The 27,878-nt window shown below is 40.3% G+C and overlaps 2 protein-coding genes across 3 annotated transcripts in view; both read left to right on the top strand.

Annotated features, from left to right (window-relative positions):
• The window catches only part of chrnb1 (cholinergic receptor, nicotinic, beta 1 (muscle)), a 23,743-nt gene extending 12,380 nt beyond the window's left edge, over nucleotides 1-11,363 (top strand). For both annotated transcript variants that reach the window (XM_035675314.1, XM_035675313.1), the window contains 4 exons: nucleotides 472-695; nucleotides 5,556-5,731; nucleotides 9,554-9,701; nucleotides 9,967-11,363. In XM_035675314.1, the coding sequence (XP_035531207.1) occupies nucleotides 472-695; nucleotides 5,556-5,731; nucleotides 9,554-9,701; nucleotides 9,967-10,113 (695 nt within the window). In that variant the 3' untranslated portion in view covers nucleotides 10,114-11,363. The remainder of the gene's footprint in view (nucleotides 1-471; nucleotides 696-5,555; nucleotides 5,732-9,553; nucleotides 9,702-9,966) is intronic.
• Nucleotides 11,364-13,567: 2,204 nt separating this feature from the next.
• The window catches only part of chrnb1l (cholinergic receptor, nicotinic, beta 1 (muscle) like), an 18,691-nt gene continuing 4,380 nt past the window's right edge, over nucleotides 13,568-27,878 (top strand). Inside the window, exons 1-10 of the mRNA XM_035675719.1 lie at nucleotides 13,568-13,780; nucleotides 16,293-16,426; nucleotides 16,723-16,767; nucleotides 17,175-17,284; nucleotides 18,421-18,529; nucleotides 18,772-18,919; nucleotides 19,226-19,411; nucleotides 20,233-20,456; nucleotides 20,547-20,725; nucleotides 27,569-27,707. Of these exons, the coding sequence (XP_035531612.1) occupies nucleotides 13,681-13,780; nucleotides 16,293-16,426; nucleotides 16,723-16,767; nucleotides 17,175-17,284; nucleotides 18,421-18,529; nucleotides 18,772-18,919; nucleotides 19,226-19,411; nucleotides 20,233-20,456; nucleotides 20,547-20,725; nucleotides 27,569-27,707 (1,374 nt within the window). The 5' untranslated portion in view covers nucleotides 13,568-13,680. The remainder of the gene's footprint in view (nucleotides 13,781-16,292; nucleotides 16,427-16,722; nucleotides 16,768-17,174; nucleotides 17,285-18,420; nucleotides 18,530-18,771; nucleotides 18,920-19,225; nucleotides 19,412-20,232; nucleotides 20,457-20,546; nucleotides 20,726-27,568; nucleotides 27,708-27,878) is intronic.

Here is a 27,878-nt window from a genome sequence, read left to right as displayed (position 1 = left end):
CGCCTTTAAATAAAATGTATTATAATATGAGGAGTCAAATCCAAAGGTTTAAAGGCCCAGTGTGTAACATTTAGGAGGATCTTTTGGCAGATTGCATTGTGATGAGTTACTCGCTGTGGGAGCATACACTGCGCTAATGCACATCAATTTCTCATTACCTACCAAGTCTAACCAATCTGAGGTAAACACAGTTCGTAAGTGACCACTGAATGCACCTGAGAGGCCTTGCTCTATTGGCCAATCAGCTTCACTTAGAATGGGAGATGAATTTTCCATTAGAGTCATTACTGGTAAATTACATGGACCAGCTGCTGCTAAAGTAGTAGATCTCACTCAGCTGAAGGAGGAACAAACCTTGTCCTGGTAAAACTAGATGAGTCGTAACACGCTTCAGTGTTCCATTTGTCAGCAAAAGTAAATCTTGAACTCCAATTCTCCATGTCATTATTGTATTATATTTTTCCCCCACAGGAGAGAAGATGGGCCTGTCGATCAACGTGTTGCTCACCCTCACTGTGTTCCTGCTGCTGTTGGCCGATAAGATCCCAGAGACGTCACTGGGCGTCCCCATCATTGTCAACTACATTATGTTCACCATGATCCTGGTCACGTTTTCTGTCATCCTCAGTGTAGTTGTCCTCAACCTGCACCACCGCTCACCCAGCACCCACCAGATGCCCATGTGGGTGCGCAAGGTGAGGTCCCTTCCCCCAATGGACGAAAGTATAAAATATCACACACATAGCCTGGTTACAGAGTTACAATATTATCCAAACTGGATGATGAATGAATGGAAATATTTGACTTGGTTCTACACAGTTCTAGGATTGCTTTTCCTGTGTTTCTGGACTCGCTGGCTCTGTAAAAACAGCAAAAATCTGCAACGTATCAAATCCAATACTGATTTTTTTGTTTAAAACTATATAATTATGTATTATTATCCTCATATAAAGTTTATGTGCATGTACATCAACCTTTAATTTATACATTTTTGGAGTGCCCTCATTGTTTATTGATGTGTCTTGGGATTCTTGTATTCAAAGGGCTGTAACTCCTCATAACAAAGGGTGCAAGTGAGCGCCCCTTTGGCACTGAACTAAAGCCTACTTTTACTATTACGCCATTTAGTTTTATTTTATATAAAACCTATGGGTCATCATTTCAGTCAGTTCATGTCCTTTTGGCACTGAAAATATCCCACTACCTACTTTCATTTGATATATAATACTTACTGCTTACTGTACAATGTCAAATTTAAAAGCTTTGTTCACCTAACTATATATTCAGTCAACAACATAACTAAGACTGGTCATGACTAAATAAGACGACTTAAACATCATGTAGGTTTAACTTATTATAATAGCAAATGAGTGAAATCAAATACAAAAGCTTTACACATTTTATCATCTTGCACATAATAAATATGAGGGTGTGAATTTACTAAAGTAAAAGCAACACCATCAATGTAGAAAAGTGTGGCCTTGAAGTAATTAACTAATGTAATGTTCATTTTTGTAATAATTTGGTGTGATGGATGCTATGTAGTTTATGTTCAGGCAGACTATTGCATTAAAGGTAGGGTAGGCAATCCTGTTCAGAAGCACGTTTTGTTATACTGGGTGAAATGGTCCCGTCTGTATGTCAGAGGAATCAAAATTAATTATGTTCTTTCAGAAAAAAGAACGGATGAACACGAGATCAGAGCTCTCTGTCAGCTGCTCCATGGACTGAGAAAACTTCGACCAATCCGTGCCTTTCGGTTCCGAAGAGCAACAACCAATCAGATGCCTTCCCAGTGTCTAGTTCTGCGACTCCTGCACCCCCTCAGTCCCTGCCCTTATTTTTTAGATTTTTTTTTTTTTTTCTTACACTGCAGGGTGCACACATGTAGCTGTTGCGGAAAACAAACAGCATCAACTTCTTCTAGCAGAACGCCGAGAGTTACAGAAACACAGGTTTTATTTTGGCTATCATCCTGCTGAATACGGAGAAAAGTACCGTTCCACGGTTTACTTGTAACGGCTTGCCCGGAGAAAAAGGCAAAGAACTAAGAAAGCCTGGGAGGAATGAAAAAGCAGGCTAACAAAAAGCTCTGGATAAAGGTTCCAAAGAGTCAAACAAGAGTCAACATCACGTGTAGCTTTTGGCAGCGGGTGAGACAACTGAGAGATCAGCCTGAGAGATTTTGCTCGGGGATGATTTGTGTATTTTCATGAAAAGTATGGGTAACTTTTCCTAACGTAGCTACGTTTGTAGCTTGTATTTAAGCGGTAAATGCTAATATTATCGTCTCTGTGAGTTTAAAGTATTAGTATTAGTATTGAAAAGATTATTTGTATATTGAATTTTTAAATATTACTCTACCGATAGCGTCAGTGTCTGCATCATTTATTGTTGGCATAAAAAGAACGGTATATTATTGGCTTTTACGTGTTTACAAAACTGGCAGCGTGATGTAAGGGTAGCTTACGCTTAAAGTCAGTTTGTGGGGGCCGTGCTTGCCGACCGACACACTGATCGGGGGAGGAGGGGTGGAACCATGAGCCAACCAGAGGAGGCAGGAGGCGGTGCTATTTTCAAACCTTGCTAGCTCTCTCGCTAGCTTTCCAAGATTACCAACCCCAGCTTTAAGTCGACACGTCATGTTATACCATTAACCTCCATCAGCGGCTGTTGCCCTCACTCTACATTGTGTGCTGCTAATTACAGGCCTGAGCAGTGGCTCTATACTTCACTCCAAGTTCTGTCAGGCTTTCAGGGAACATTCACCTCAGAAAGGCTCATGCACAGGTGATTTGCATGGTTTACTGGAACCAAGTTTCTTGGTACTGGATAAATATGGGAGAAACGAACATTATAGGTTGTTCTTCTACGCTTCAGACCAAGTGTCGGGAAATGTGGAAAAGAAAGATTTGTGCACTATTTATTAGTAGTGGGAAATGTATGGATATTCAGATTTAGAGCTCCAGAGCTCATTGTAATACAGTACTATATGTTTTTAAAGCTGTTCAAAATAAATATTTTTATACTATAAATTGATTAAATAATAATGAAATGTGAAAAGGGTGCTTCGCGGTGACAAACCCACAGAGAATTATCACCCATGTTTGCAGTTCCCCTCAGCAGAGTATTTTTGCATTTTCAGCTCATTTTGGTTTCACGGCCCCCAAATTAGCTTTTTTTGTTGAGTCTCACCAGCATTCAGTTTCCAGCAGAAGGCAGCTGTATTTGTGAGTTTCATGGCCACCATAGTTTCTCAGACACACTTCGCAACCCATTCTCATTCCCAGGTTGCTGAATATAGATTCCAGCGCTGGTCAGTTATTTGCAATCTGCAACTTCACTGCTAGATGCCACTAAATCCTACACACTGGTCCTTTAAGTTATGTCAGGTACATAACTTACGATTTTTTCCTAATCCCAGCCAGGTAGTTTTTGTGCCTAAACCTTACCAAACTGTGACCGTTAATGTTAACCATGCAAGCTTTATATTGCTAACTTGACTGCGGTGCCCTGCGCATCTGGAAATTATGCGAGTGGGCTACCTACAGCAGCATATTTTGAAGCAGAGGGCCAGTGACTAAGCAGCAGTATTTGACTTGAGTTGGGAGTGAGAACGTGTTGGTTCTGCTGCCACCAAGTGGTTAAAACAAATCAATTAATACAGCTTTAAATCTACGTGAAACAATGGAGAGACTGTGATTTTGTTTTATAATAATGTACATGTTCATGCTTTTACTATGAAAAAATACAAAAAACAAGAACAAACAACAAGAAAGCAGTACAGCAGTTTATGGAATGTCTGTGATGAATTACAAAATGATCTCATATTGAGTAAATATAAATCACCACTGACAAAATGGCATCTATTCACACTACTAAAACAATAATTATATTCGGAATAATTAGGGAAATATTGACTTTTCTTCTCTGAGCATTCTTTTATTACAGTTATTATGCTTTAATGGCATCACTTTCAAGCTGGGCATTTAGCCCTGCCATTTTTCAAATTAATCTTCACATCTAAGCCAATCTGCAGAAATTAGTGTGAAGCTCTAGTCTGCCAGAGACAGAGCAGCAACAGTAGCTGAGTTACAGCAGCCATCGTTGTGATATAAGGTCTTTGTAGATGAAGTGGAGCGCTCCAGGGTGCAGTTTTCTCTCTTATATTCACAGCTCATGACATGCCAAGCTGTGGGAAATCTAACTGGTGTCGCATGGGGTCAGTGAGAAAAATGGGTTCAAAGGCTTGAAATATGGGCCACAGTTCTGACCGCCGTGTTTTTGTCCTAAGGGTTGATTTTGTGTTGTATTTTTGTTAATCACATGGTCACTTTAAATTGACATAATTGTGTGTTTTATTAAATTATTCAGCATTTGCACTTACTATTTGAACATACATCCATGAGTGTTCTACCCATATCTGATATACCTTCTTACATTAATACATGAAACAAACAGAAATCTTTCACTCTTTGAGGTTTGATTACGCTATTTAAATTACATCATCTTGTTGCGCCCTCTTCTTCTGGTTCTCCGACAGGAGAATCAGCGCCACCTACTGCTTATCTTGATGAATTAACTCGCTAATAATCTAATTGCATCGTGGACGGAAACAAAGTTGAACTTAGGTTGAAATTTGCAAAACATTTTGCTGAAAACATGGTTTTCGGTCTCAGCAGCAAGGAAATATGACAGGTGTTACTGAGAAACAGGAACATACAGAATCAACAGAAAGGTCAGAGGAGGTCACTTAAGAACATCGGCATATTTGATTATGAGTGAAGGCTAAGTCACGCTTTTTTCTTTGAAACTACAATACAAGTGAAGCTGTAGTAGCTGCAGTACTGTGTGATCCTTGCCAGTGGGCTATTATTGACATCCATCCGTCAATACAGGCAAGCCAGGACTCATTTCAAAAGAATGATATCCAAGCACTTCAAAGTGCAGATGAAAGAGCCATTTACAAAGGCAAACAGCATTTATGATATTGATCAAGACTCACATTTGGCCCAATGATTTGCTGTTTTATCTTCCATTCAAATTCCTCTGGTTTTCTTTTGAAAGGCAGTCTGACAGCCAAGAAGAACCATCTGATGGTTATATTAAAAGAAGATTTACTTGATTTTTCTTTGGTTTTATCATTTTTTTATATGGGAGCTGCCCACTACCATACCTGTAGTCCTGTAGCGCCCCTGGAGCATCCAGAGTTTATGTTCTCTGCTCAAGGACACCTTGAGAGAAGACGTTGAGGAATTGGAAAGCATTACCCATTTGGTTTCCCCACCCACATCATTCAGCAGCAACTGTTCTCAAAGGTTATCTCACTGCTAAATTCAACATTTTGACTAATTTCTCAGCCTTAATAGGCAAATACAGGGCAAGTACATTTCAGCTGTCCCATAAATCATGAAACAGGAATCCAAACAAATTGATTTTTATTACCAGGGAAGACGATGGAGGTCTGGGAGAGTCTTGGAAGCACAAATAAACAGAAGGATTTTTACTGTAAGTTGTGTAAGCTTTACTGATTTTTATCTTTCCTTTCTCCTCAGATCTTCATCCACATGCTGCCTCCTTACCTGGGCATGCTGCGGCCGAAAGTAGAGACCCCCCTGTCCCTGGAGACCTTGCCCCGCCGAGAGAAAAAGATAGTCTCTATCAGCAAAGTGGCTGATGAATACTTCATCCGCAAGCCCGACTCCTCCATCTTGTTCCCCAAGCCCAACAGGTGAGATCAGACCCACTTTTATTCATATGAAGTCAATGAAAAGACACACAGTGGGCAAGATTAGATGCAAATTCGCTCAGGGCGAACTGAGGCGAAGACTCATCAGGTTTAAAATGTTTCCACACACATGGTTGGTGCAAACGTTGCTAGCTAGCTCACATCTGCACAGCTGGTACAGTGGCTGTTTGGGGCGGTTGTCACAAAATTGAATGGCATTAAATGTATTTTCTAGATATAACCACAGAAACTTTATATGATTAACATATTTGTATCAATATGAACTAGCAGATGTAAAGATATGTCATAACTTATTCCAAATGTTGTGATTGGTTTTGTGAAGCATGGTATCAGCACAAACTGCTGTATAAACTCAGCATAACACAAACACACGACACATAAAAGCTTTTAATTCAAAGTTTTATATTCCCTTGTAATAAATAATCCATATCTGATGTCCTTAACATGGGTTGTATGTAAAAGAAATAACTTTGTGCAGTAGAAAATTATTAAAAACACACTGGGAGTAAACCCAAAGATACTAGATAGCACTATGAAATGAAATTCCATAGTTCATATTATACTTTTCCTGTGTTTAGTATTCATAGAGTTTCAGGTTAATGTCTGTGTAGGATCATATCTTTGAAGTCAGCTGGCCAGCATGTCCTGTTCTCCCACAGCTTGCATTTTTCCTGTGAAATCCAACTTTCATTTAACATGAATAAACTTTACCAAGCATAGCAGGTATTTCACCTTTTGAATATGCAGTTACACACGTCTTATCCTCCCATACCCGTATCTCCAGTTGTTGTGTAAAATAAGAAATCGAGGTGATACACTGAGGCGCTTTAGGTGGTTCATTGCTTTGCTCCAGGCTGCACTAAAGGCTTTGTGCAAATACACTTAGACATCTACTTAGAAGTCACTGTCACATGTCCTGCGTGCAAATACCAGTGTTGTTTTTCTTGTCGTAAAAATTGCACTTGCTGCCAAAAGCCAGCCTGTCAAATAAAGTTACCCAGATTTTTGGAGCTGTTGCATGGTAAGAACTGATCAGGGAACAAGTTGTTTAAGAAGTGAACGTTAGCTGTTCACTTCTGACCTTTAGGTTTAGACTGTGAGAGGTGTCTGTACCAGGACTTGGATGCATTTACACAGAAACTGGCAATATTATAGTTATAGGGGAATCAGGCTTTTACAGTTTTACATAGCTCTGCCCCCAAAGCTGTTGAGGATTTGGGCCAATGTTGGCAAATCTAACCCTAGTCTCTATACTTTGCACACAGTAAATGCGTGACCTTGCTTAGGTGAATCTGGTAGAACGGGGGAACTGTGCGTGCTGGGAACAAGCTATTATGTGACATCCTTAACTAACCATCCTCCCTGCTGCTCTATTAACACCAAAAATCCTCCTAGCAGTCTGTGGCTGTCGCTCCCTCTCTATCATTCACCTCCTGTGAGAAGTGAAGTATGTCAAGAGGGAAAGACTGGAGGTAGCAGAGGATCGTTGCTAAAATAATAACAACTCTGACACATTAGAGCGGGACGCTGCATGTCTAGGTGAAAGAACGGGTGACAGAAGAAGGAGGGGGGCTCTATTAGAGCAATCTGATGAGACAGCAATATCTCTCTTGGGTCCACACATACACACGCACCTTAATTGGGTTTAGTGCATGTCTTGGCACCAGACACAGCCAGTTTTAGTTGAATTAGTCTCCTGAACAGTCATTTACTTCTCGCTGATGAAGTGCTACTTTGAGAGGAAGGGGAGGAGGGGGTTAAAAGGCCAAATTGTGTCTCTCTCACGCTCTCTACCCCCCTCTCTTATATCTCACCCACTATCTGATGAAGCTCTACCTCTCTTAGGTCAAAGCCTCTTCACCTGCCACACTCACAGAGGCAGCGGTGATGGCAGCGCTGCATTGTAAACCCCCAAATCTCTGCACCGAATACCAAGCAGCTCGATAATACAGTCTGTAGTCCAGGTTTACACTCCATCTTAATGTTTTCCAGTTAAAAAACACAGTGCCATACTGCCCTCCGGTGGTGAGCTGCCTGACCTGAAACTCCTATCATCTGGGTTTTTTTTCCCCCTCAGAACCTAAAAACTACAAGTGAAAGAGGTGTTTAATATTTGAGGTGTTTCATAAGACGACAGATGTTTGTAAAAGGCACAGTGCAGCTGTTCTGCGAGGAGAATAATGTTAGTTTTTCAAAGCCTACTGTTCGTTTGGACAAGGTCACAGCAGTGACCTAAAATATATGAGTTTTAGGGACTTCCTTAAAGGGAATACTGCTCAAAATTAAAAAGAAAATACAATATATCTGGTTTAATATAGTTTAATATGGCAGTATATGCAGGTACACACGTAAAAGCCTCACAGATGAGTGTGTTTGTTGGTGCAAGTGTGAACGTGTATATGTATGTTTTCTCCTTTTATATGTCATATTCCCACAATGTCATTAAGCTCTTATTTTCTTGGTAAACATACATCACAGTTTAAAAGACAGTTTAATCTGACAAAGGGGACTGTTTGATTGTCTGACTGACCATGTTTCATGCCCCACTGGACATTTTTATTCCCGATTTGACAGTCACAGTACAGTGGGAGACAGTAAACATGGGTAGAGAGACTCCTTTGGACTTGTTTTAATGCTGTGCTCTCAGATCTCCATGCCATCTCCAAGGCAATGTCATCTCTCAAGTGAGCATTTCAGCTATGGCGTCCAGCAGAGAGTCGTGCTGTATCACTACTTAAAGTTATAGGAGCATTAGAGCTCCGTGTCTGACGCTATACTGGCAACCCATGTGTCATTGCTCAAGGACACTCTGTACGATTATGCGTAGAAATGCAGCAGGGGAAATCAGAGCAGAGAAGGTTAATGAGTAACGCTTTGAGTTTCTTCAGTAGCCGTGTGTTCTGCGAGACTTCTGAGAGAAGAAATATGACATTTGTCCTCTTACAAATGAAATGTTGAATTCATTGGAAATCAACTCCTCACTCAATTCAACAAGCTACAGCTCTGCTTGGTCGGGTATGACCAGTAGTTTATGATGGCTGAGCTAATGTTGGATGTTAGTTTATCACTTTATTTGGCAGGGACAGTGTGCATATTAATGACATATCTGGAAACCGAAGTTAGCCAGAAAGGTTAAGCCTAACTAAGTTTCCTCCATCACTCTCTCCAACCACTCTCCAAGAGAGTAGAACATCGTTTCGCAGCACAACATGCCTAAAATCCCTCTCGTCTGTTGATTTCTGTCTTCATTTCTTTGTTGTGACTTTAATAAAGAACTAATTTGACCTACTGTTAGACCTGTCGTGTGAAAATCTGTGAGTGACAGCAACTGCTGGCACACCGTGGCAGCTGACGGTTGGTTACTGAGGGCAACAGGTAAACACAGAAACACGCACACGCACACACACACACACACACACACACACACACACAAAGGGTTTCTCAGCCAGAGCAGCCCAGTCAGCAGATGCAGAGCGGTGACTCCCACACTGTCACAGCGAGCCCGGGGAGCTCCTCTGACCTTCTCTTTATTCCTCTCTGAATGACAGAAGAGTGCAAAGGAGACTTGCAGCCTGCCTCATAAACGCTTTACTATTTTACAGCTTTTAATTAGCCCGGACCGACATCTGCTCGCACATTGCTACATTCTGCAAGCTCGTGCTTCAGTGTGAATGTTGACACTTTCCGTGCACTCACTCCACATTCCTTCGAATCGATCCTGAGATGGATTTGTTATATTGAATGTTGTGCATTATGGATATTTGCCTGCAACATTGATGTGTTTGTGTTTGTGTTGCCGTGCAGGTTTCACCCAGAGGGCATGTGTACAGATCTGAGAAAGTTCATTGACGGCCCAAGCAGCTACCTCACGCTACCTGACGAGCTCAAGTCGGCGATAGAGGCCATCACATATATCGCTGAGGCTCTGCAGGCGGAGAAGGACTACGAAGCTGTAAGTTTACCTGTCTCAGTTATAATACTCTTTCACCATTTTCTCCCTCACTCCTATATTCCTTCTTAGAACACATTTTTTTTGTTCCTTTTTTTTGTTCCTATAAAAAATAATTATTTGGTTTATTTTTATCTCTTCTTTCTGTCTGTCTTTTCCCGTCCTCCCACCACTTCTCCTTCCTCATGTCTCCTCATTCCCCTCCCCTCTTCTCCTTCTCCAATTCTGTTGAATTCATCCCTCCTTTCACCCATCCATCCTTGTCCAGCTAAGGGAGGACTGGCAGTACGTGGCCATGGTTGTTGACCGCATGTTCCTCTGGATCTTTGTTGTCTTCACCACTGTGGGCACCTTGGCCATCTTCGCCGATGCCAGCTTCAACCACACCCCCACCGATCCCTTCAAATCCCCCTGAAGCAGTGGGACATTTGGATCTTTTGAGCTATACCTATGCTGATTTCATTTGATCCCACTGATTCATTTGATCTCAGCAAACACGGATGAAGAAATCACTGTATTATTAAAGTGCTAAATGATTCTCTGGGTGTAACCATCGGCCCATTGTGCCAGCAAATGAGAAACTCTTATGTGTGTTCCAGGCAAGAAATTCACATTTTCCACTTTCATCTTGTGTCTTGGATAGCGCTGCCAATTTACATTCTGTGACTGGCAAACCCCAGATGACCTCAAGATGTTATTTTTATTCATTTGCTATAGTGTAGACAGTGTCAAATGTTGAAATACATCCTGACAATATTCCATTATTGTGTCAAACTATAATTTCCAATACAACACTTTAATTCTTGGCCATATGGAAGGCAAAGACTGTAATTTATAAAGTTTTTAAGCTTGAACAGAAGGGCATCTTTATTCTACCCACCCTTAGAGGAAGGCATTTTAGGCTGTCAAGAATTCCTGCCAGGTTTTGTTTGCATTCAACCTCAATTTGCAAGTATATACAAATGTATGACCATCTTGTGGATTTTCGGTTGAATGAGCAACAGTGCTCAAGAACTTCTCGGCCTCAGTACTGTTGCCCTAATCACATGGAAATGTCTTGCTGCCAAGAAATACTTGGACAGATCTCTTGACATAGATCATTTAAACTAGCCAAAACAGCATTATGTGTGCAAGGGGCGTTGATGATTGCATGAAATATACCAACCAAGCCAATGTGAGCATACTTGACTTGTATAAATACATAAACCTAAGCTACTGGTGTGTCTTTTAGTGCATTAGAATCCAACGTAGGATATTCACATGTGGTGTTCGCACATAAACACCAAAACAAACCAGATGCTATAATGAGCAAGCTGTTTGCCTTTCATTTCCCTGTGTCAGAATGTGCTGGAGTGTGGCACATGCTTTGTGGATATTTTCGCGGCCATAGTAATCCTCTTTGTATTTTCGGCGCTGGTTTTGCATGGAGGATATTCTTATGTCGGAGTGCAGAGCAGCATACCAACTCATTTCACCAGCTGCACCAATAGCCTGTGGAATTCCCATTATATAGGAGACCTTAGTGCCTCACTTTCTGGCAGATATACACACGCAGCCCGCACGTCTTTTTGGTTCTCTCACACGACACAAACACACACCTGCCCTTTTTAATCTTGTGCCTTCATTCTGTTTTTGTTTCTTAAATAAAGATCTGAGGGGAGGATATCAAAGACTCCATCTGTTGTCAGAATGCTGCCGTGAGAGTTGCGACCCTCGCTCCGTCACTAACCCACTCTACTATTAATAATCATCCTACACAAACACACACTGGCACTGGTTACCTGACACTGCCGCATGGGCTTCCCTGATATTTCTGTGTGTAAATACACTCATGCATATATGAAGTGCGAGTTAAAGCGTTTGAGGGTTGAAAGTACGCAGTCATTCTCAACAGCTCATTGTGGCTACGGTGCTGATAGCGCTTCAGTATAATGGAACTGGCTGCAGCATTGCTTGAATTGCACTCATTTCCATCCTCCGCTTATTATCTAACACTTTGACCTTGCATGAAATTGTAGCATTGAGGAGACGGGCTGTTTGACAGATACACTAAAACAAGACAGAGCCACTTCTGACTAATGTATTTATACTGGTAGTGGCGGCATGCAGGAGGGCGAGTCGGAGACATTTTCCCTCTCTCAGCTCTCAACTTGGGGACTGATTTATAGCCTGTTTGTGTTTTTGCACGGGAAAGTCTGACCAGCGTGAGGGAGAGAGGGATGTCATGACCTCAGATGCAACACAAAGTAGAGGCAGAGAGTGGGTGATGGAAAGACAGTGAGTATTTTCTTATCTTGTGTAAGAGACAAAATAACTTGAAATACCAACTTCATAAAAAGCTACATGAAGGATCCAAGAAGCAGCAGGATCCAGAGTTCATTCCAAGGCCTTCACCTCATCGATCACAGCGCTTGTAGTCTTCGCTCCTCAGAACTTTCCTCACCATTTCTATGGCAACAACATCCATCTCTATTTTTATATCTTGTTCGAAGTGCTTATCTTTTTCTCGCCTCAAGCCTACCTCAAACTCAATATCGGCAAGACTGAGTTGCTCTTTCCCTGCTCAGACTCATGAATCCTATAAGACCTCACTCTATCACTGTTGACAACACCTCACTGCTCCTGCCAAGATGTTTGGTAACTCTGGACTCTGCTTCAGCAACTTCATACTACAGGTTTTCACTCCACAGCATCTGTGGACCCGAGGATTTCAGCATCTATGAGTTTAATTTCCACACGTACATTAGCTTTAATGGCTCAGAGACGCATAAAGTCACATCATGTCAACTTTGTCTTTTCTGCTCTACTAACTTAAATTTCTTAATCTCTCTCTCTCTTTATTTTACTTGTCACGGCAAATCTGGTATCTCTATCCTTCCTGAACTCACTATTTAACTAATTGAAGGTTATTTCAAGTTCCAGCTCAATTCTGGTAATCCATTTGTTCTGATTACTTACTATGTGCCTAGTCTGCAGTTTCAAATCTTTCATCTCAGTGAACAGGTTGGAATCATGGGACATTGTCATAATCGTTGCCGTTCCTTCATCACATCCCTCCCTTCTATCTGCGTCTGCCACAATGTAATATTTAATTCTACCACTGGGAGGCGCCACTTGGGAAGAAGGGTAGTTTCAAGATAGCTGATTGTACAACTTTATAAAGGACTTAGAATTGGAAAATTTATGACAGGTTCATCCCACAAATTAATGCACGGTTAGTAATACAGGATTTTTTTTTGTTATTTTTCATAAAATAAACTACCCAGACGTATAAGGTATGGCTTGAATTCCACCATTGTTTCCATTGAAAACCATTGTTTGAAGGGATGAAAGCGTCGAGATTTGATTTAACAGGAAAGAATAGGGGGAGAGGTTAATTACAGGATGAAGAAAGCATTAAGTGAATTGAGTAAGATATTTCACCTATTAACCACCAAACAACCACCAATCCTTCTTCGTCCGCAGAGAAAGTCAACCCCCAATCAACTCCACGCTCCACCCCTCCCACTTGCTCTACCCCCAAAAATATCTCCATTGTCATAACCCGTAGCCCATTGCCATTTCTCTGCCCCATCCCACCCCCTCCACTTCCTCTTCCTCCCACCCACCGTCCCCATAGTGCTAACCTCAGATTGGTGAGCACCAACAGGTGTCTGCCCTACAGGCTTCCCAGTACAAACACATTCCGCCCTCTCGTCACTCCCAGCACGCGCACCCAATCAGACCGTGGTTTTACCCATGGAGCCATGGCCACAGAGGGACGAAGGGGCAAGAGAGAAAGCCGTCAGCTGAACAGTGTGCGCTGCTGAAGGTGCCGACTAGCCGCGACCCAGCTGAAGGTGTTCATGCAAATGCCTAAGTTAGAAAGGTGTGTCTTCTCAGGACTCTCCATCTAGATTCCAGGTGAGGGTACGGAGGGCTCAAAGTGCCCATATAGCGGAGAGTGGGGCCTTTAATTGTAACAAAAAAAGAGTAAGATGTCATGACTGTCATGATTGGACAAATGAAGATGAGGATGAACAGTCCTGTGAGGATGAACACATTTATCATCGTATGCAGCTGCCTTTGTCTCACTTTAACTGGTAAGGACATTTTATGGAATCCTTGTTTCATGACTCAGTGATTTCACTATTTTCTCAGTTTTATATGAGCTGATATAACGGCTTCAAGATAGATTTAATAAAACCGAGATCATAGTGTATTTTCTTTAATCTGAATTAATACGGAAGACATACAGCATTTGCTGGCACTAACTCAAGGATTTTGCAACTCTAAACACACACAGCAATATGTTGTATTTTAAATATTGATGTACATGTCCGAACTGTACGGTGACAGGGAGGAATAGAAAGAAAAGGGGAGAAAGAAAAACAAATATGTTCCACTGCGTTTGACCTTTGACCCTCATATTGTGCTTGGAAAACAAACAGTTGCCCTGTGCTTGTTGGCAACCTGTGGTGCAGTCCCCTGTCTGTCCTAACACTGCTACTGTACCTATTTCCTGTTGGGATACCCAGAAGAAAATCCCTTCTACCTTTTGCAAGCATAAAAATGGAGGCATGTTTGTACTCTCTACGGTATGATCAGATAACAGACAAGCATCTCACATCCCACTGCACTGCATTAAGTCAGTTAAATTGGTATTGATTCCACTTCCTCTTTTTTCTTTGATTAAATCAGAATTGGAATCGATTTGCGATGACGAGTTCTTATCTGAGCTCAGCTGAAGGGTTTTGACTTTGACCCTCCGACCCTTACAGTGGCAGTGGAAAGCAAAAAGCTGCACTGGTTGGTGACCTCCACAGGGGTTGTGGTGTATTGTTCCTGGCCCTCTGTCCTACAGCTAGGGCAATTTTACAACCATATTTACCCAAAGAGAGGGGCCAACAGCAAAAGGACAGAGAGGACAGAGAGAACAGAAACAGGCCCCACAGAGGGGGAAATCCCAATGAAAAGAAGTCCTTATTCTATGTCTCGTCAAAGGTTTTTACCCAATACTGCCCTGCTCTGGAAAATATAATGAATCATATTAACACATCATTGTTTGTTAATCAGACTCTATTTTTGGACCTGATGGAACTGTTATCCCAGACATCTCTTTGATCCCATCCCCCTGCTGCATATCAATTACATTAGCTCAGTCACCTTTGCTACCCATCGTACAGCACCTGCCCTGCTCACGGCTCCTTTTGCGTGTCCTGTCTGTCCTTTTCCACATGTTGTTTGGTCACATATTTGGACTGAAAGTTTATCGCACTTGGAGTAAATTCTAGGTAATTAACTAAAGCCAGTTCTGAGGTTCTACTGCAAGGTGAACAAATACATATTCTCCGACGGAGTACCAATTCACCCAGTCAGAGTATAGATGAGCATTCACAGTTTATTTTTAACATGGGTCATCCCAGTGGGAACTGAACCCCTAACCACAGTGGGCCTGGCTCACTGATCCACAGAGAACAAACATACTGTGGTCTGGGTGTCAGCAGCATGTGTCGTGCTTTGGCTATGTTGTACTCGATCTACTTTATCTCACTAACAGATTTGGTCTTTTACACTTCATTAACTCTTGTTTTAGCTCTGCTTTATTCTCTTACTTGTGTGTTAATTGTGTTATTAATCAAACTTTATTTGTATAGCAACAATAAGACAATTGAACAATAAAATAATATTTGACTATTGTATACTAAACTAACATTATAGAGATGTAGAATTCAAATTGGGAATAATTATAAAATAAATAAATACAGACAATAAAACAATTTAAACCTGCAGTAGGTAATTTTATCAAAATAACTTTTTGTTATATTTGCTTAAACTTTCACAATATCCTGACAGTAGCAGTAGTAATTGTTGAGTCTCATTCCCAGGGTGTCAAATATGGACACTTTGGGACCCTGGGAATGAGACTCAACAATAAATCTTTTCAAGCTTCCATCCCAAATGGTCTTTATATCTTTTTCAGCTCTGATTGATTCAGGCTAGATTCTCGCAAATGCCCCCCCAAAAAAGCACTAAAACTAGCCAGAGGAACCAGATTTTTTCACAGATTATCTGTCTCATGTACTACTGTCAGGTTATAGTGAAAATTTCAGCAATAATGACAAAATGTTATTTTTATAAAATTTACTCACTGCAGCTTTAAGAGAAAAATTATGATAACATAGTCTTAAAACATGTGAAGCATTGCAGCCTTTCAGACAAGCAGACTGGTGAAAACCCATGTCCTTTTATTAATCAGTAAAACCAGTTTAAGCTAAATATGAAAACTGACCAATTAACCAATATAAACAGGAGTAATGGAGTTCTGTATCAATTTTCCAGTAGCTGCATTTTTTCTCGGTCATTAGCTTATACTATATAAATGAAATTTATGTATAAAGAGATATACCCTCTTTATACCCCCTCCCCTTCTTCCCTTCTCTCTATCAATGTTAGTTTTTTTCCCTTTTTGTATTTTTTGCTCTTCATTTTTCGTCCATATCACCATTCTCTGCTATTATTTTGTCTTGTCCAGGTGGCGGTGGCGCTTGGTTCATTAGGCATCATTTTCCCCCTCCTCATTTTCTGTCTCTTTGCATCCATCCTTTCATCCAGGAGCCTCGGAAACAGAGCGGAGGCTCCATCAGAAGCTCTTTGAGAACTACAACATGAAAGTCAGACCAGCTCGTTACTGGGAGGAGAAGGTGATGGTTCGAGTGGGGATGACGCTCTCTCAGCTTGTCAGCTTGGTAAATACAAATACATACAATCCAAGATGGAGGCAACGTGCACATGCATGCGAATAAATCATTTTTTATTTATCATTTATGTAAGTTGTTTCATTAAGTTATCTTATAAAAATGTGCTTTCTTTACGCAGTCCACACACACATTGCTGGCCAGCTCACTGGTCATCCATTCATCCAATTAGCTTACATTGAGTTGGATTGAAAGTAACAGCACTGTCATACACAACAAGATATGCTGGTCACTAATGTATGTCCCCACTCTTTCTATCTTCTCTGTATCTCTCTATCCCTCTACAGAATGAGAAGAATGAAGAGATGACAACCAATGTGTTCATGAATCTGGTATGAGAATGGAAACATTCATCTTCATCACCGAGCCTCGCTCTGCTGCTCTGCTGCTCTGACTCCCATCTCCTCTCTCCCCGCTACTCGCTCCGCCCTCAAATGGACTTGTCACTTTTTATAACCACAAATTATTCTTTGCTTTATCTCTCTTATTCTCTGACTCACTCCTTCATTTCTGGCCCTCGCCCTCGCTAATTACAATTCGGGACGGTTTGAGTGTTTGTGACAGTGGTGTGGGTTTAAATGGCTTATCAAAGACAGGGCAAACTAGGATGTAAATAACAGAGACATCAGGGCACAGTGGTAATGATTTCACCTCTCGTCTGCTCTGTTATGCCTCTTATTCATTTTCTTTTGCCTCACCCTTTTCTCCCTCCTTCTTTGCTGCCTTCTTTCCCTCCCAGGCATGGTCAGACTACAGGTTGTCATGGAATCCACAGGACTATGACAACATTGATGTTTTGAGGATTCCTCCCAACAAAGTGTGGCGTCCTGACGTCTATCTCATAAACAAGTGAGTGTCCTATATGCAGTCCTACAGTTATCCATATACTACACAAAGCTGATTTTATGAAAAGCAATAAAACTTATTTCACTTTAAAATGTTAGCAAACTTGATAAAACATTGGACTAACACGGATGCCAATGTCAGTAAAGTGATGTAATTCAGTAGTGTAATATCTGTATTATATGGATTGCCACCAACTTTCGTACAGCCATTTATGAAACCTGCTAACTTCTAGAACCACCACGAGTTTGACAGTTTTGGTTTTGAGTGAAATAATACCAACTATTAGCAAACTGCCATGGAATTTGGTACAGAAATTCATGTCCCCCCTCAGGATGAATGGTAGTCACTTTAGTGATTGATGACTTTAATTAAATTTAATTTCACTTTAATTTGTCAGCCTCATCAGTACTTTTTGTTTATCAATTCATCAATCAGACTTTATTTATGTAGCACTTTTCATACAAGCAAAATGTGCACACACACAAAGTAATAAATGTCTTTGTAATCAATAAAAACACAAACTGAGGAAATGCAATTTGCAGGGAGGAACCCCACTGGAGGCAGAAATAGGAAAGATGAAAACTAAGACTAACAAAAGGATATACCAAATAATAAAACTGAGTTGTATGAATAGATAAACAAAGTAATAAAACAAATTAAAATGTATAAATGAATAGACAAAATAAACAGAATAATAAAAAATATAAAAATGTATTGACCATAAAAAAGTGCTAATACAGATAAATAATAATAACATAATAACATAATAACAATAACAATAATAATAACAATAAAACACCAATAGACCTGGAGGGATTGTCAATGTTTGCTCCAACAAACAGAGATTGGCTGGGAGGGGCAAGATAATGATGTGTTTGAAAAGCTGTGTTGTGATCATTGATCCCACCTCCTCCTACATGTGAAGTGTCCTTGGTCCTTGCTGCTGATCGGCCCATTTGACACCGTATTAACAATGTTAACATGTTTGCGTGTCTTAAATAAATATACACCTTAAATATATGTTATCAACAGTGCATGGACGGAAAATGTATTTACAAGGTTCAGCATGTAGAAGTAAAAAGTCAGGGAATACTAAGGTGCCCGAAACGTGAGCATCACCGTTGTCTTCCTCCCTGCAGTAATGACGGTCAGTTTGACGTGGCTCTCTACGTCAACGTCTTGGTTTACAGTGATGGGACAGTCAACTGGCTCCCCCCAGCCATCTACCGCAGCTCCTGCTCTATAGAGGTACTTTAGGTCTTTAAGGACCACTAGTGCACTGACAACTAAAAATGCAGATCCATCAACAACTCATTTCTCTCTGTGTGGTATTTTCTCCCTGTGGGGAAGGACAATTTATGGCTCAATTGATCTACTATTAAATATGCAGTACCCTAATATTTTACTTTCCATTTTTATGGACCTTCATCCAGAATTAAATATTTGTGTAGATTCCCTTTGAAAAGTGAAGCAGTTTTCCATTCCTGCAGGTGTCGTACTTCCCGTTCGACTGGCAGAACTGCAGCATGATTTTCCGCTCGTACACCTACGATGCCTCCGAGGTGGAACTGCAGTACTTCCTGGATGATGATGGCCGAGAGATCCAAGAGATTGTTATAGATGAGAACGCTTTCACTGGTTGGTGCCTAGAATGAGCTCATCAACAACCTATTGTCCTGTTATAAGTACCGTATGACATTTACTGTATAGATCTGTAGTTATTTCTGAAATAGTAGCACAATGACTTTGTAAATCATATTTTTTAAATGTCTTTATCATAAAATATGCCCTAAAAATCTAGAATAAATAAACATACATGTTACTTTTCATAACACTCAGAAATGCCCCAGAGTAAAAGAAAATCTCTCAGTTTACACATTATGGGAAACAGCTCACGTACTAATGTCAGTATCTTCATCGCCTTGCACGTCTCTTTCTCCACAGAAAATGGAGAATGGGCCATCTGTCACAAACCGTCGAGAAAAAACATTAAGGAGGACCTGTATGAGGACATCACCTTCTACCTCATCATACAGAGGAAGCCTCTTTTCTATATCATCAACATAATCGTGCCCTGCATCCTCACCAGCGTGTTGGCTATATTTGTCTTCTACCTGCCTCCTGGAGCAGGTCAGCACATCTGACACGTTCTGACATTGTGACTACACATCACTGCCAAGGCGGCATATAGGAAGGGAGACTACCCCCTTGATACAGTGTCTAGTGTCATGACAAGAAGCATAATACAGACTGCTCCATAAGGCAGGGATAGCTTTGAAGGAATTTACTGATATATTATAGACTGAAGGGAAGTGACCTTGGCGAGCAATCTACTTTGTCAGTCGTGTGGACTTGTGTGCGCAGATTTCAGAGTGATGTTTCACTGACAAAGCCGAAAATATACATTCATATAGATTGATGGCAAACAATTTGAGCATGCTGAACTTTAAATCAGGCAACTGTCATCTTTACCTACAATGGACCAGCAAACTCTTTATTCTCAAACAAGCCAATATTTTTAAAGATAACCCCAATTGAAACTGATTACATAAAAAAGTAAAAACTAACTCAATTTTGTAAGATGAAAAAACATTCTTGAAGAAGTAGCTTAAAAAATTTTAAGTGACACTGACTTAATTTTGTAATTTTTATGTGTACTGTGAAAACAGAACACCTAGTAAAAAGTACTTACACAAGAATGTTTCTGTAACAAAACTAAGTTAGTGCCACTAAGAATGACTAACAAAAGCTACTTAATCAAGAAACATGATGTAATCCATTGCAACAATTCGTTTGAGTTAAAATAACTTATCGCAGTACAGTGCAAACAGTTGAATGTAATCATCTGTTGAAGTTTGCCCTTGTCAGCATGAAACAGAAGCCAGCAGGGTAACACTTGCTGCTGCTTCGCTGTCATAATTAATTCTCCAAACTGTCCCTGTTGTCTGCAGGAGAGAAGATGACTCTCTCCATTTCTGTCCTCATCGCTCTGACTGTCTTCATGCTTCTGCTGGCTGACAAGGTCCCAGAGACTTCCCTGGGCATCCCAATTATTGTCAACTACGTCCTGTTCACCATGATCCTGGTCACTTTCTCTGTCATCCTAAGCGTAGTTGTCCTCAATCTGCACCACCGAACACCCAGCACGCACATCATGCCAAACTGGGTTCGAAAGGTGGGGCCAGGTTTAACGCAAATCCCTCTCAGGTATTTCAATACTTTTGAGAACTCTGATTTCACTGATTTCTTAACCTCAAATTTGCAGGTATTCATTCACTTCCTGCCCAAGTACATCGGCATGACAAGGCCAAACCCAGAGGAACCTCTGTTGAAGGAGGAGTCTAGTGATGACACGCCCATCCAAAGCTTCAATGGCAGGCAGCCTGGAGGAGAGTACTTCTTTCGCAAGATCAACCCTGATCTCGTCATACCCTGGAGAGGAAGGTAAGGCCAGATTTAGTGACAAGGAATATACCAGAGGTGTTATTCAATCAGCTTCATGATTTATATGGTCTCATTTGATCAAAATGAAGAAGAACTAACTGGAGAAAAGTTATTCTGGTCATTTAAGGAAAATAAACAAAACACAAACCAAAAATGCACACAGTTGCGCTTCTTCTTCCCACGAGGGCACAAGATGAAAAGAACAAAACCAACTAATAAACTCAAAAATAAGTGTAACCCATTATATAAATTAAGTCCTGCAACTTAAGTGTAGTTTCTCTTACACTCTTGGAATGGAAGAGTGACGCGAGAAGTATTCAGTTGGTTGCAATCTGCAAATTCACTGCTAACTGCCACTAAATCCTACACATGGGACCTTTTAAAAAAAAAACTTAATCAAAACAGTATGTTGGTCTGTATATTTACATATTTGAAGCACCCAAGTTACTTTTCCATGATAGTGATAACAGCAAAAGTGGAAATGTCAGTCTGATGGGAGGTTGTCACATTAACGGGAAGGCTACAGCGAGCACAAGACTGATGACCGATTAAAAATAGATTTTGTTCTGCCCTTTTACGAGCACGGTAATACATTTGTCACACTGATTTATCATTTTTGTGTGCAAAGAAAATAAAATGTGTTTAGTAAACCACAAAATACTGAAAATGAGCATTAAGCATTTATTGTTTAAATGATTCTTCTCATCAGTCTGTACAAAGGAGGAAGAAAAACCCTTAGATAACTCTCTAAATGCTCAGCTCTCATTTATGTCGACTGCTAACAGTATGAATATATATAGCAACACACGTTTCAGGGTGTGAACAAATAGGGGTCAGAATAGTAAAAAAGAAAGTCCAAAAGCCATTACATTGCTTAAACAGATGAAGCCTTCAGTGGTAAAGATGTGTGAAAAGGCATTGTGCTACATCTCCACACCTTTACCACTGTGTCTTTTTAGTTTTAGATTTCATACAACAGCAGAAAAATCAAATAAATGTTGGTTTGAATTAGGTTCCAAAGATAAACAGGTTGGAGTTATTGAGAGAAATAAACGTATACTGCCTATATTCTTCTAACCTGTCAAGACAGTTAAACACCATAGACCTGAAGTGATACCCATCAGAGTCATCCATCCTGATTCAGCCTCCTTCTGGGCTACGATGTGCTGATCCTGATGGTACACAAGCAGAAAGCTATTTCTATTAATGTTAATAAAAGCCTGCGCAGGCATGAATCTTCTTTGTAGAGTGTGCCAAAGTGTGAATGTTGGATCTGATGCCAGACTAGCTATTATAGTAAAGAACAGAGCATGTTAGACTTGGCAGAATTACAGCCATTGCCACAGCAGCTCAGACAATCTGACAAGACAATAACAGCACACTTCCTTCAGCTGCACATATTTAATACCATATTTAATTCAGTTACATTAAAAGCACTCTGATGAACTGAAAGGACGGATCAACTGGATAACACCAAATGGAGTTTACTGCTCAGTGTCATTTCAAATGATTAATGAGTTATCATTAAGTCTTGTTATATCCTGACTTTGGAGTAAAACTGGACACACTTTTTATCCATGCTAGCTGCAAAATAAAATATAATGTAATATAATAAAAATAAATATTAGTTTTTTTTGGTCCCCAGAGGATTAATGCCTGTGGTCTTGGTCCCCTAATTTTCTTCTAGCACCATCATGAGATTGACATTTGTGGTTTTGAGTGAAACGCCTCAAAAATCCAGTCGATTGTCACAGCTCTCAGCTTTACTTGGTGATTAATGCTAATTGGCAAATTTTAGCATGCTAAAGGGGCTAAACGTTAGCTGGTGAACATGATAAACACTATACATCAGCATGTCAACATTGTCATTGTGAGAATGTTAGCGTACTGACATTAGCATTTAGCTCAAAGTACAGTTTAGCTGTGCCTATAGCTAGCCTGGCCCAGACTCTTGTCTCTTGACTCTTGTAAAGAATTATTTCTTTTATTTTAGTTTTGGTTACTTTAAAAATATCTATTTTAAAGAGGCAATTTTATTAGTATGATGTACAGGATATGACGAATTACGTGGGATTTCAGTGTGTAGCTCATAGCTTCTTATTGAGTCAACTCACTGTAAAACCTAAAAGTTGAATGAGCTGATCTTATTTTCTGGGTTAGAAACACTAATTCATCTTGTGTCACTGCTTTCATCAGCAAAAAATGAAATTGGTTCATCAGCTTGCTACTTTGATATTCAACCCCTTCTTATTGAAACAATTTTTTTTTTGTCTTTAGTCTATTTGTTGTGATGAAGCTTTCGTACTCAAGCAGAAATGAGTATGCAAGTCATGCTAGCTGCTTTTTAGGCCATAATGTTAACCAAATGCTATTGTCAGCAACTAACATGCTCATGTTTAGCCGGTATACCATATTCATCTAAGTTTAGTATGTTACCATGCTAACCTTCATTAATTAGCACATAACACACGCTTTTGCAGGTATTTGGAAACCAAAGCATTCGACAAATTAAAATGTTGACCTGATGATGGCACTAGGGAACATGAATGTCTGTTCCAAATTTCCATCAGTTGTTGAAATATTTGTCAGCCATGAGGGTTGACTATAAACCATAGATATCTGTGCAAAGTTTCATTGCAAGCCATCAAATAATTGTTGAGATATTTCACTAAAGGAAGGAAGGCAAGGAATATTTTATACAGAATTTCATGGCAATGCATCCAATAGTTGAGATATTTCAATCTGGACTAAGGTAGTGGACCAAACGACTAAATGTTTGACTAAAATTGCGATCCCTAGTTTGAAACCATGTTAGCTGCAGTGTATGCAGGGCTTTGATATTTTCTGTTGATGGAGCTTTTGCTCTTCCTTTGTCTGTTTAGCTCAAAACTACCCTGTTCCTTGACTTACTCTGACAATGGGTTGAGTCACTATATCAATCCATAAAGGAGATTATTAGAATATACATTTTAAAATCTAAAATCTTGTTTCAAACTGTACAGTCCCTTCAAACGTGCTGGCTTCACTCTGGCTAATCTGCCAGTAGGCCTTAGCCATTCCACACAGCCATGTCATCATAAACAGCTCCACAGTCCCCTGAACCAAGCCCAGTGCTTGGGATCTCTCATCCCGTTCCAAAGGCATCAGATTCAGCCCCAGCTAAGCCCCACACCCCCATCCGCAGTCGCCAGCCATTAAGCCTCTGTTTAGGTTTGGCATTAAGGGGTAATCCCACAGAAAGAAGGTGGAGGGAATGAGTGGAAGGGAAAGACCGGTGCTGAGTGATCGGGGCACAGGAGGATTTTGTCGTTTTTGATGTGGAAGAGATGGTGGTTGCGCTGTCGGGCACTATTATCCAGTCTGTGTCACAGTGATGTCTTTGCCTTCATCCATCTGTTAATCTTGTGATTCTGTCAGAGGCTAACTGGAAGCCAAGGGCTGTCCTTTACAGAAGATTTATGAGAATTTCCTGCATGTTTGATGATGTTAGCTGCTTGCATGTGCATCTCCATTTGAGTGTATTTAATTGGTACCAAAAGGTCATTGTTTCTATACATCACACAAGGTTGTATGTTTAACTGAGTTGATCATGAACCAATGTATTATCCACATGTAAATACAGTACCATACGTGTGCTTGTGTAAGGGTGTGTGTGTCACAGAGAGAAGGGCCCCATGTATCTGCAGTAATGAATACAAGCCGTGGAATGTGAATGGCATGCACCATGAAGAGCACCACATAGCTCTGCCCTGAACACACACACACACACACACACAGCCACACACACACACACACAAGACACACACACACACACACAACGCCCGTCCTACAGGAGCTCATTTTTATTGTCCAGCACTCCATCTGTTGTCACGCTGTCCCTCTGTGACTCTGATAACTCGTCCTGCTCCTTCACTGACGCCTTCCCCTCTCTGGTGCCTGAGGTTCTGCACATGATTAACATCACACGCAATGTGCACACTGTGTGCACTCTATACAGACATATATATGTAGACATGTACTGAAGTGCCAATCTGACAGGTGCACTGTGGAGTGGAGCCAGACGCCTTCAAGAGGGGACGATGTAGCGGTCTCTCCGTCTCTCTCCTCTAGCAGCGTTTTAATGATCGTGTGACAACAGTGATAAAGAATACCAGTGGAGCTAGTTTTTTGCTTTAACTGTATGTTAAAGACAAGAACACATACACTGTAGAGTTATACATCAAAATAACACATTAAAAAGAAAGCACACTCAAAGCTGCATCTGGGTGATAGACTGTTCTATTCCTTGTGCGAAATGTTAACTTATCTTATTTGTTTACTGCGTTTTAAAGTTCCTCATGTATGCTGCATTTGCAAGTATGACACATTAATTGCCTCATCATGTATAGTTGCTTAACAGACCAGGTGTGGAAACCTTCCACTTCAACCATTCACCAGCCCATCACAGCAACTTCTCCACCGCTCACAAATAACTTTCCCTCCTCAGCCATCTCACAGTCTTGTGGCTCATTGTCACCAAGGCTAAATTCTGTACATCACCTGTTACTGTAGCAATGTTGATGGATTAATCAGGTTGTAATGTAAATGTCATAAGTACATAGTATTCAAACATAGAGCTGCCAAAAATCATGTGACAGCAACTGATGGAGGATTCTTTGAGTCCACTAGTTCTTAACAATCCTAAAATAACTTAATAAATAAGTAAAATGTCAATATTAGAAAGATGCTGATTCAATATAAAAATGTAACATTTAAATGTGAATATTGTGTTCTAATCTTTATACAAAATTGTGAATGGAATTATCATTACCACAATAGAAGAAAATGCAGTGTACAAAAGTGAAATGTCAGTGCTGCCAAGTATAAACCTTTTATTTATAAAATGACAACTCTCCCTCACTCAGAAAAACAGGCTTGAGACTATACAGTTTATCCAATACTCAGCTGTTGGGTTACCACTACCTTTCCCAATGTAGAATCAAAACATCCAAAAAATAAAACACACATAAATTGCTATCATAAAATGTAGAGAAGCTTTACAGGAGGTGAAGGGTGAATGGGGTGTTGGGAAGCTCAGGGCAGAAGGAGGAAGTGCAATCTGTAGTTAACACCCTATTTAAGTGTTTGCTTCAACCTGTGTTACAAGTGTGTGTGACATGACCTGCTATATAAGTAGGGTATATATTGTTGGGTCAAATATTCAGAAATGTGAATTAAATAAAATTTAATTTTTGCCAAATGCAAGTTAAATGCTTTCTTTCCACTTGGAAATTAGTTTTTCTTCTTGTTCCTACATTTTTACGTCTTCACTGTGCAGAATGCTGTCTGTGAAGAGTTTGATACTAGAAGGAGGTTTTCACATGCATCTGCTGAAAGTAAAAAGTTTTTCTGTGCTCATTCAAAGTCAAACTTTGGCAATATTCATAGATTCTGGAATTTTTTTTTTTACAGAGAAAACATATCAAACACACATCAAGCAGACTTTAGATGTCATAATATATGTCTGGAAGGCCCTTTTTTCATGGACAAGAATACCAACATTGTGTCCTGTTGATTTTTTTCTGACTCACACAAATTAAATAGTGAGCATAAATAACATGCTAATATGCCTCCAGAGGTTACACAAGGACACATACTGTAAACACTGACATCTACGTCTGCTCTGTATGTCCTGCAGTGGACAGCTAGCGTCAGCCGTGGTTTGCTACAGCAGAGGTGAACAATGCTGCGCCAGTGACTCCTGACATGCACAACATAAATCTGGTCTTAGGGGGCATTTGTGACGGGTGCTGCCGCGTGTTTTAACTGCTTCCAGAGGACGTGCGTCTAAGTATGAGCATGACACTCTTCACAGGAGAGAGAGCCCCACATAAGAGTGTGTTTCTTCGTTGTCCATGTGTTCACTGTGATTATACTTTGGATCTGGATTTCATAATGAATATTAAAATTAAAATCAGACTTAAAAACAAAGAAACTATTACATAACTATTGTATATATAATAATGAAAAATAATCATAATCTTAATACATTTTTCCATTCCTTATTTATGTCTGTAATTTACAACATAGTAACTGATGCACCTTTCTGTACAGTTTTTCTTGTGTTATTTTCTTATTAAGATTCAATAGCTAGTACCCTGCACTCATTGTGTTGCACCATCACTTGTAATTTATACCTCCCTGTTTATATATATATTTTTCTCTTTCCTTTTTTAACTGACCTACACGATAAGATACATGTGTCATACTAAAGGACATGTTTGTGCCCAAGATGCTTATTGTGAAAATGGTAGCAGTTACAAATTACAAGCACTATTCACTTTCTCGCAAAGAGTTTGATGAGAAGATTGAACCCTCTGTCTGTTAGCTTAGCTTAGCACAAACACTGAAAACAAGAGACAGCTAGGCTCTACCGGCACCTCCAAAAATCATTATTATTATTGTTATTATTATTATTGTTCACCAGAAAGCAAATACACATATTTCCCAAAATGTCCTTGTTCCTTTAAAGCAAGTAGCAGTAGTGTAGGCTTACCTTTGTAAAACAAGATATGACTATTAGACTATAAAGTATTGTAAAAACATTTTTACAGTGTATGTAAAGCACCAGAAAATAGCACAGGTGTATAAAATATATATTTATTTAATATGCTTTTTGACAAAAGTAACAAAATCTTCCACCATCTTCACAAATATTATTTGTTGGACTTTGAAAGTTTTAAAGACCTGGCTAAATTCCTTGGTGCAGCCAATGTCGGTGTCTCAATGCATATTTTTTTTACTTTGCATCCCTTTTTTTGTTGCATTCCCCCCACACCCTCCCTCTGCCTCGCTGTGTTTAAGGTGTGAGAGCACAGTGCAGCTCCAGCGGCTCCCGGACACTGACAGCTACTGTCTGATCCTCCCTCCCAACCTGAAGTCAGCCATCGCCTCCATCACATACATGGCCGAGCAGCTGAAGAAGCAGGACACGGACGACACAGTGAGAAACGTGCACGACACGACACCCGCTGTCAGGCAGCACAGAGTGCTCCAAACATGCCCCAGTGATGTTCATGTGTCATTGCATACACACAGTGCATCGCTGACTCAGTGCTTTTGTGTGTGTGTGTGTGTGTGTGTGTGTGTGTGTGTGTGTGCTTGACACAGAGAG

Source organism: Morone saxatilis, unplaced genomic scaffold (genome assembly GCF_004916995.1).
Source record: "Morone saxatilis isolate NCDOM2014 unplaced genomic scaffold, NCSU_SB_2.0 Contig4, whole genome shotgun sequence".
NCBI classification, from domain to species: Eukaryota; Metazoa; Chordata; class Actinopteri; family Moronidae; genus Morone; species Morone saxatilis.
Note: the sequence above shows the minus strand (reverse complement) of the source record. Positions and strands in the feature narration are given on the sequence as shown.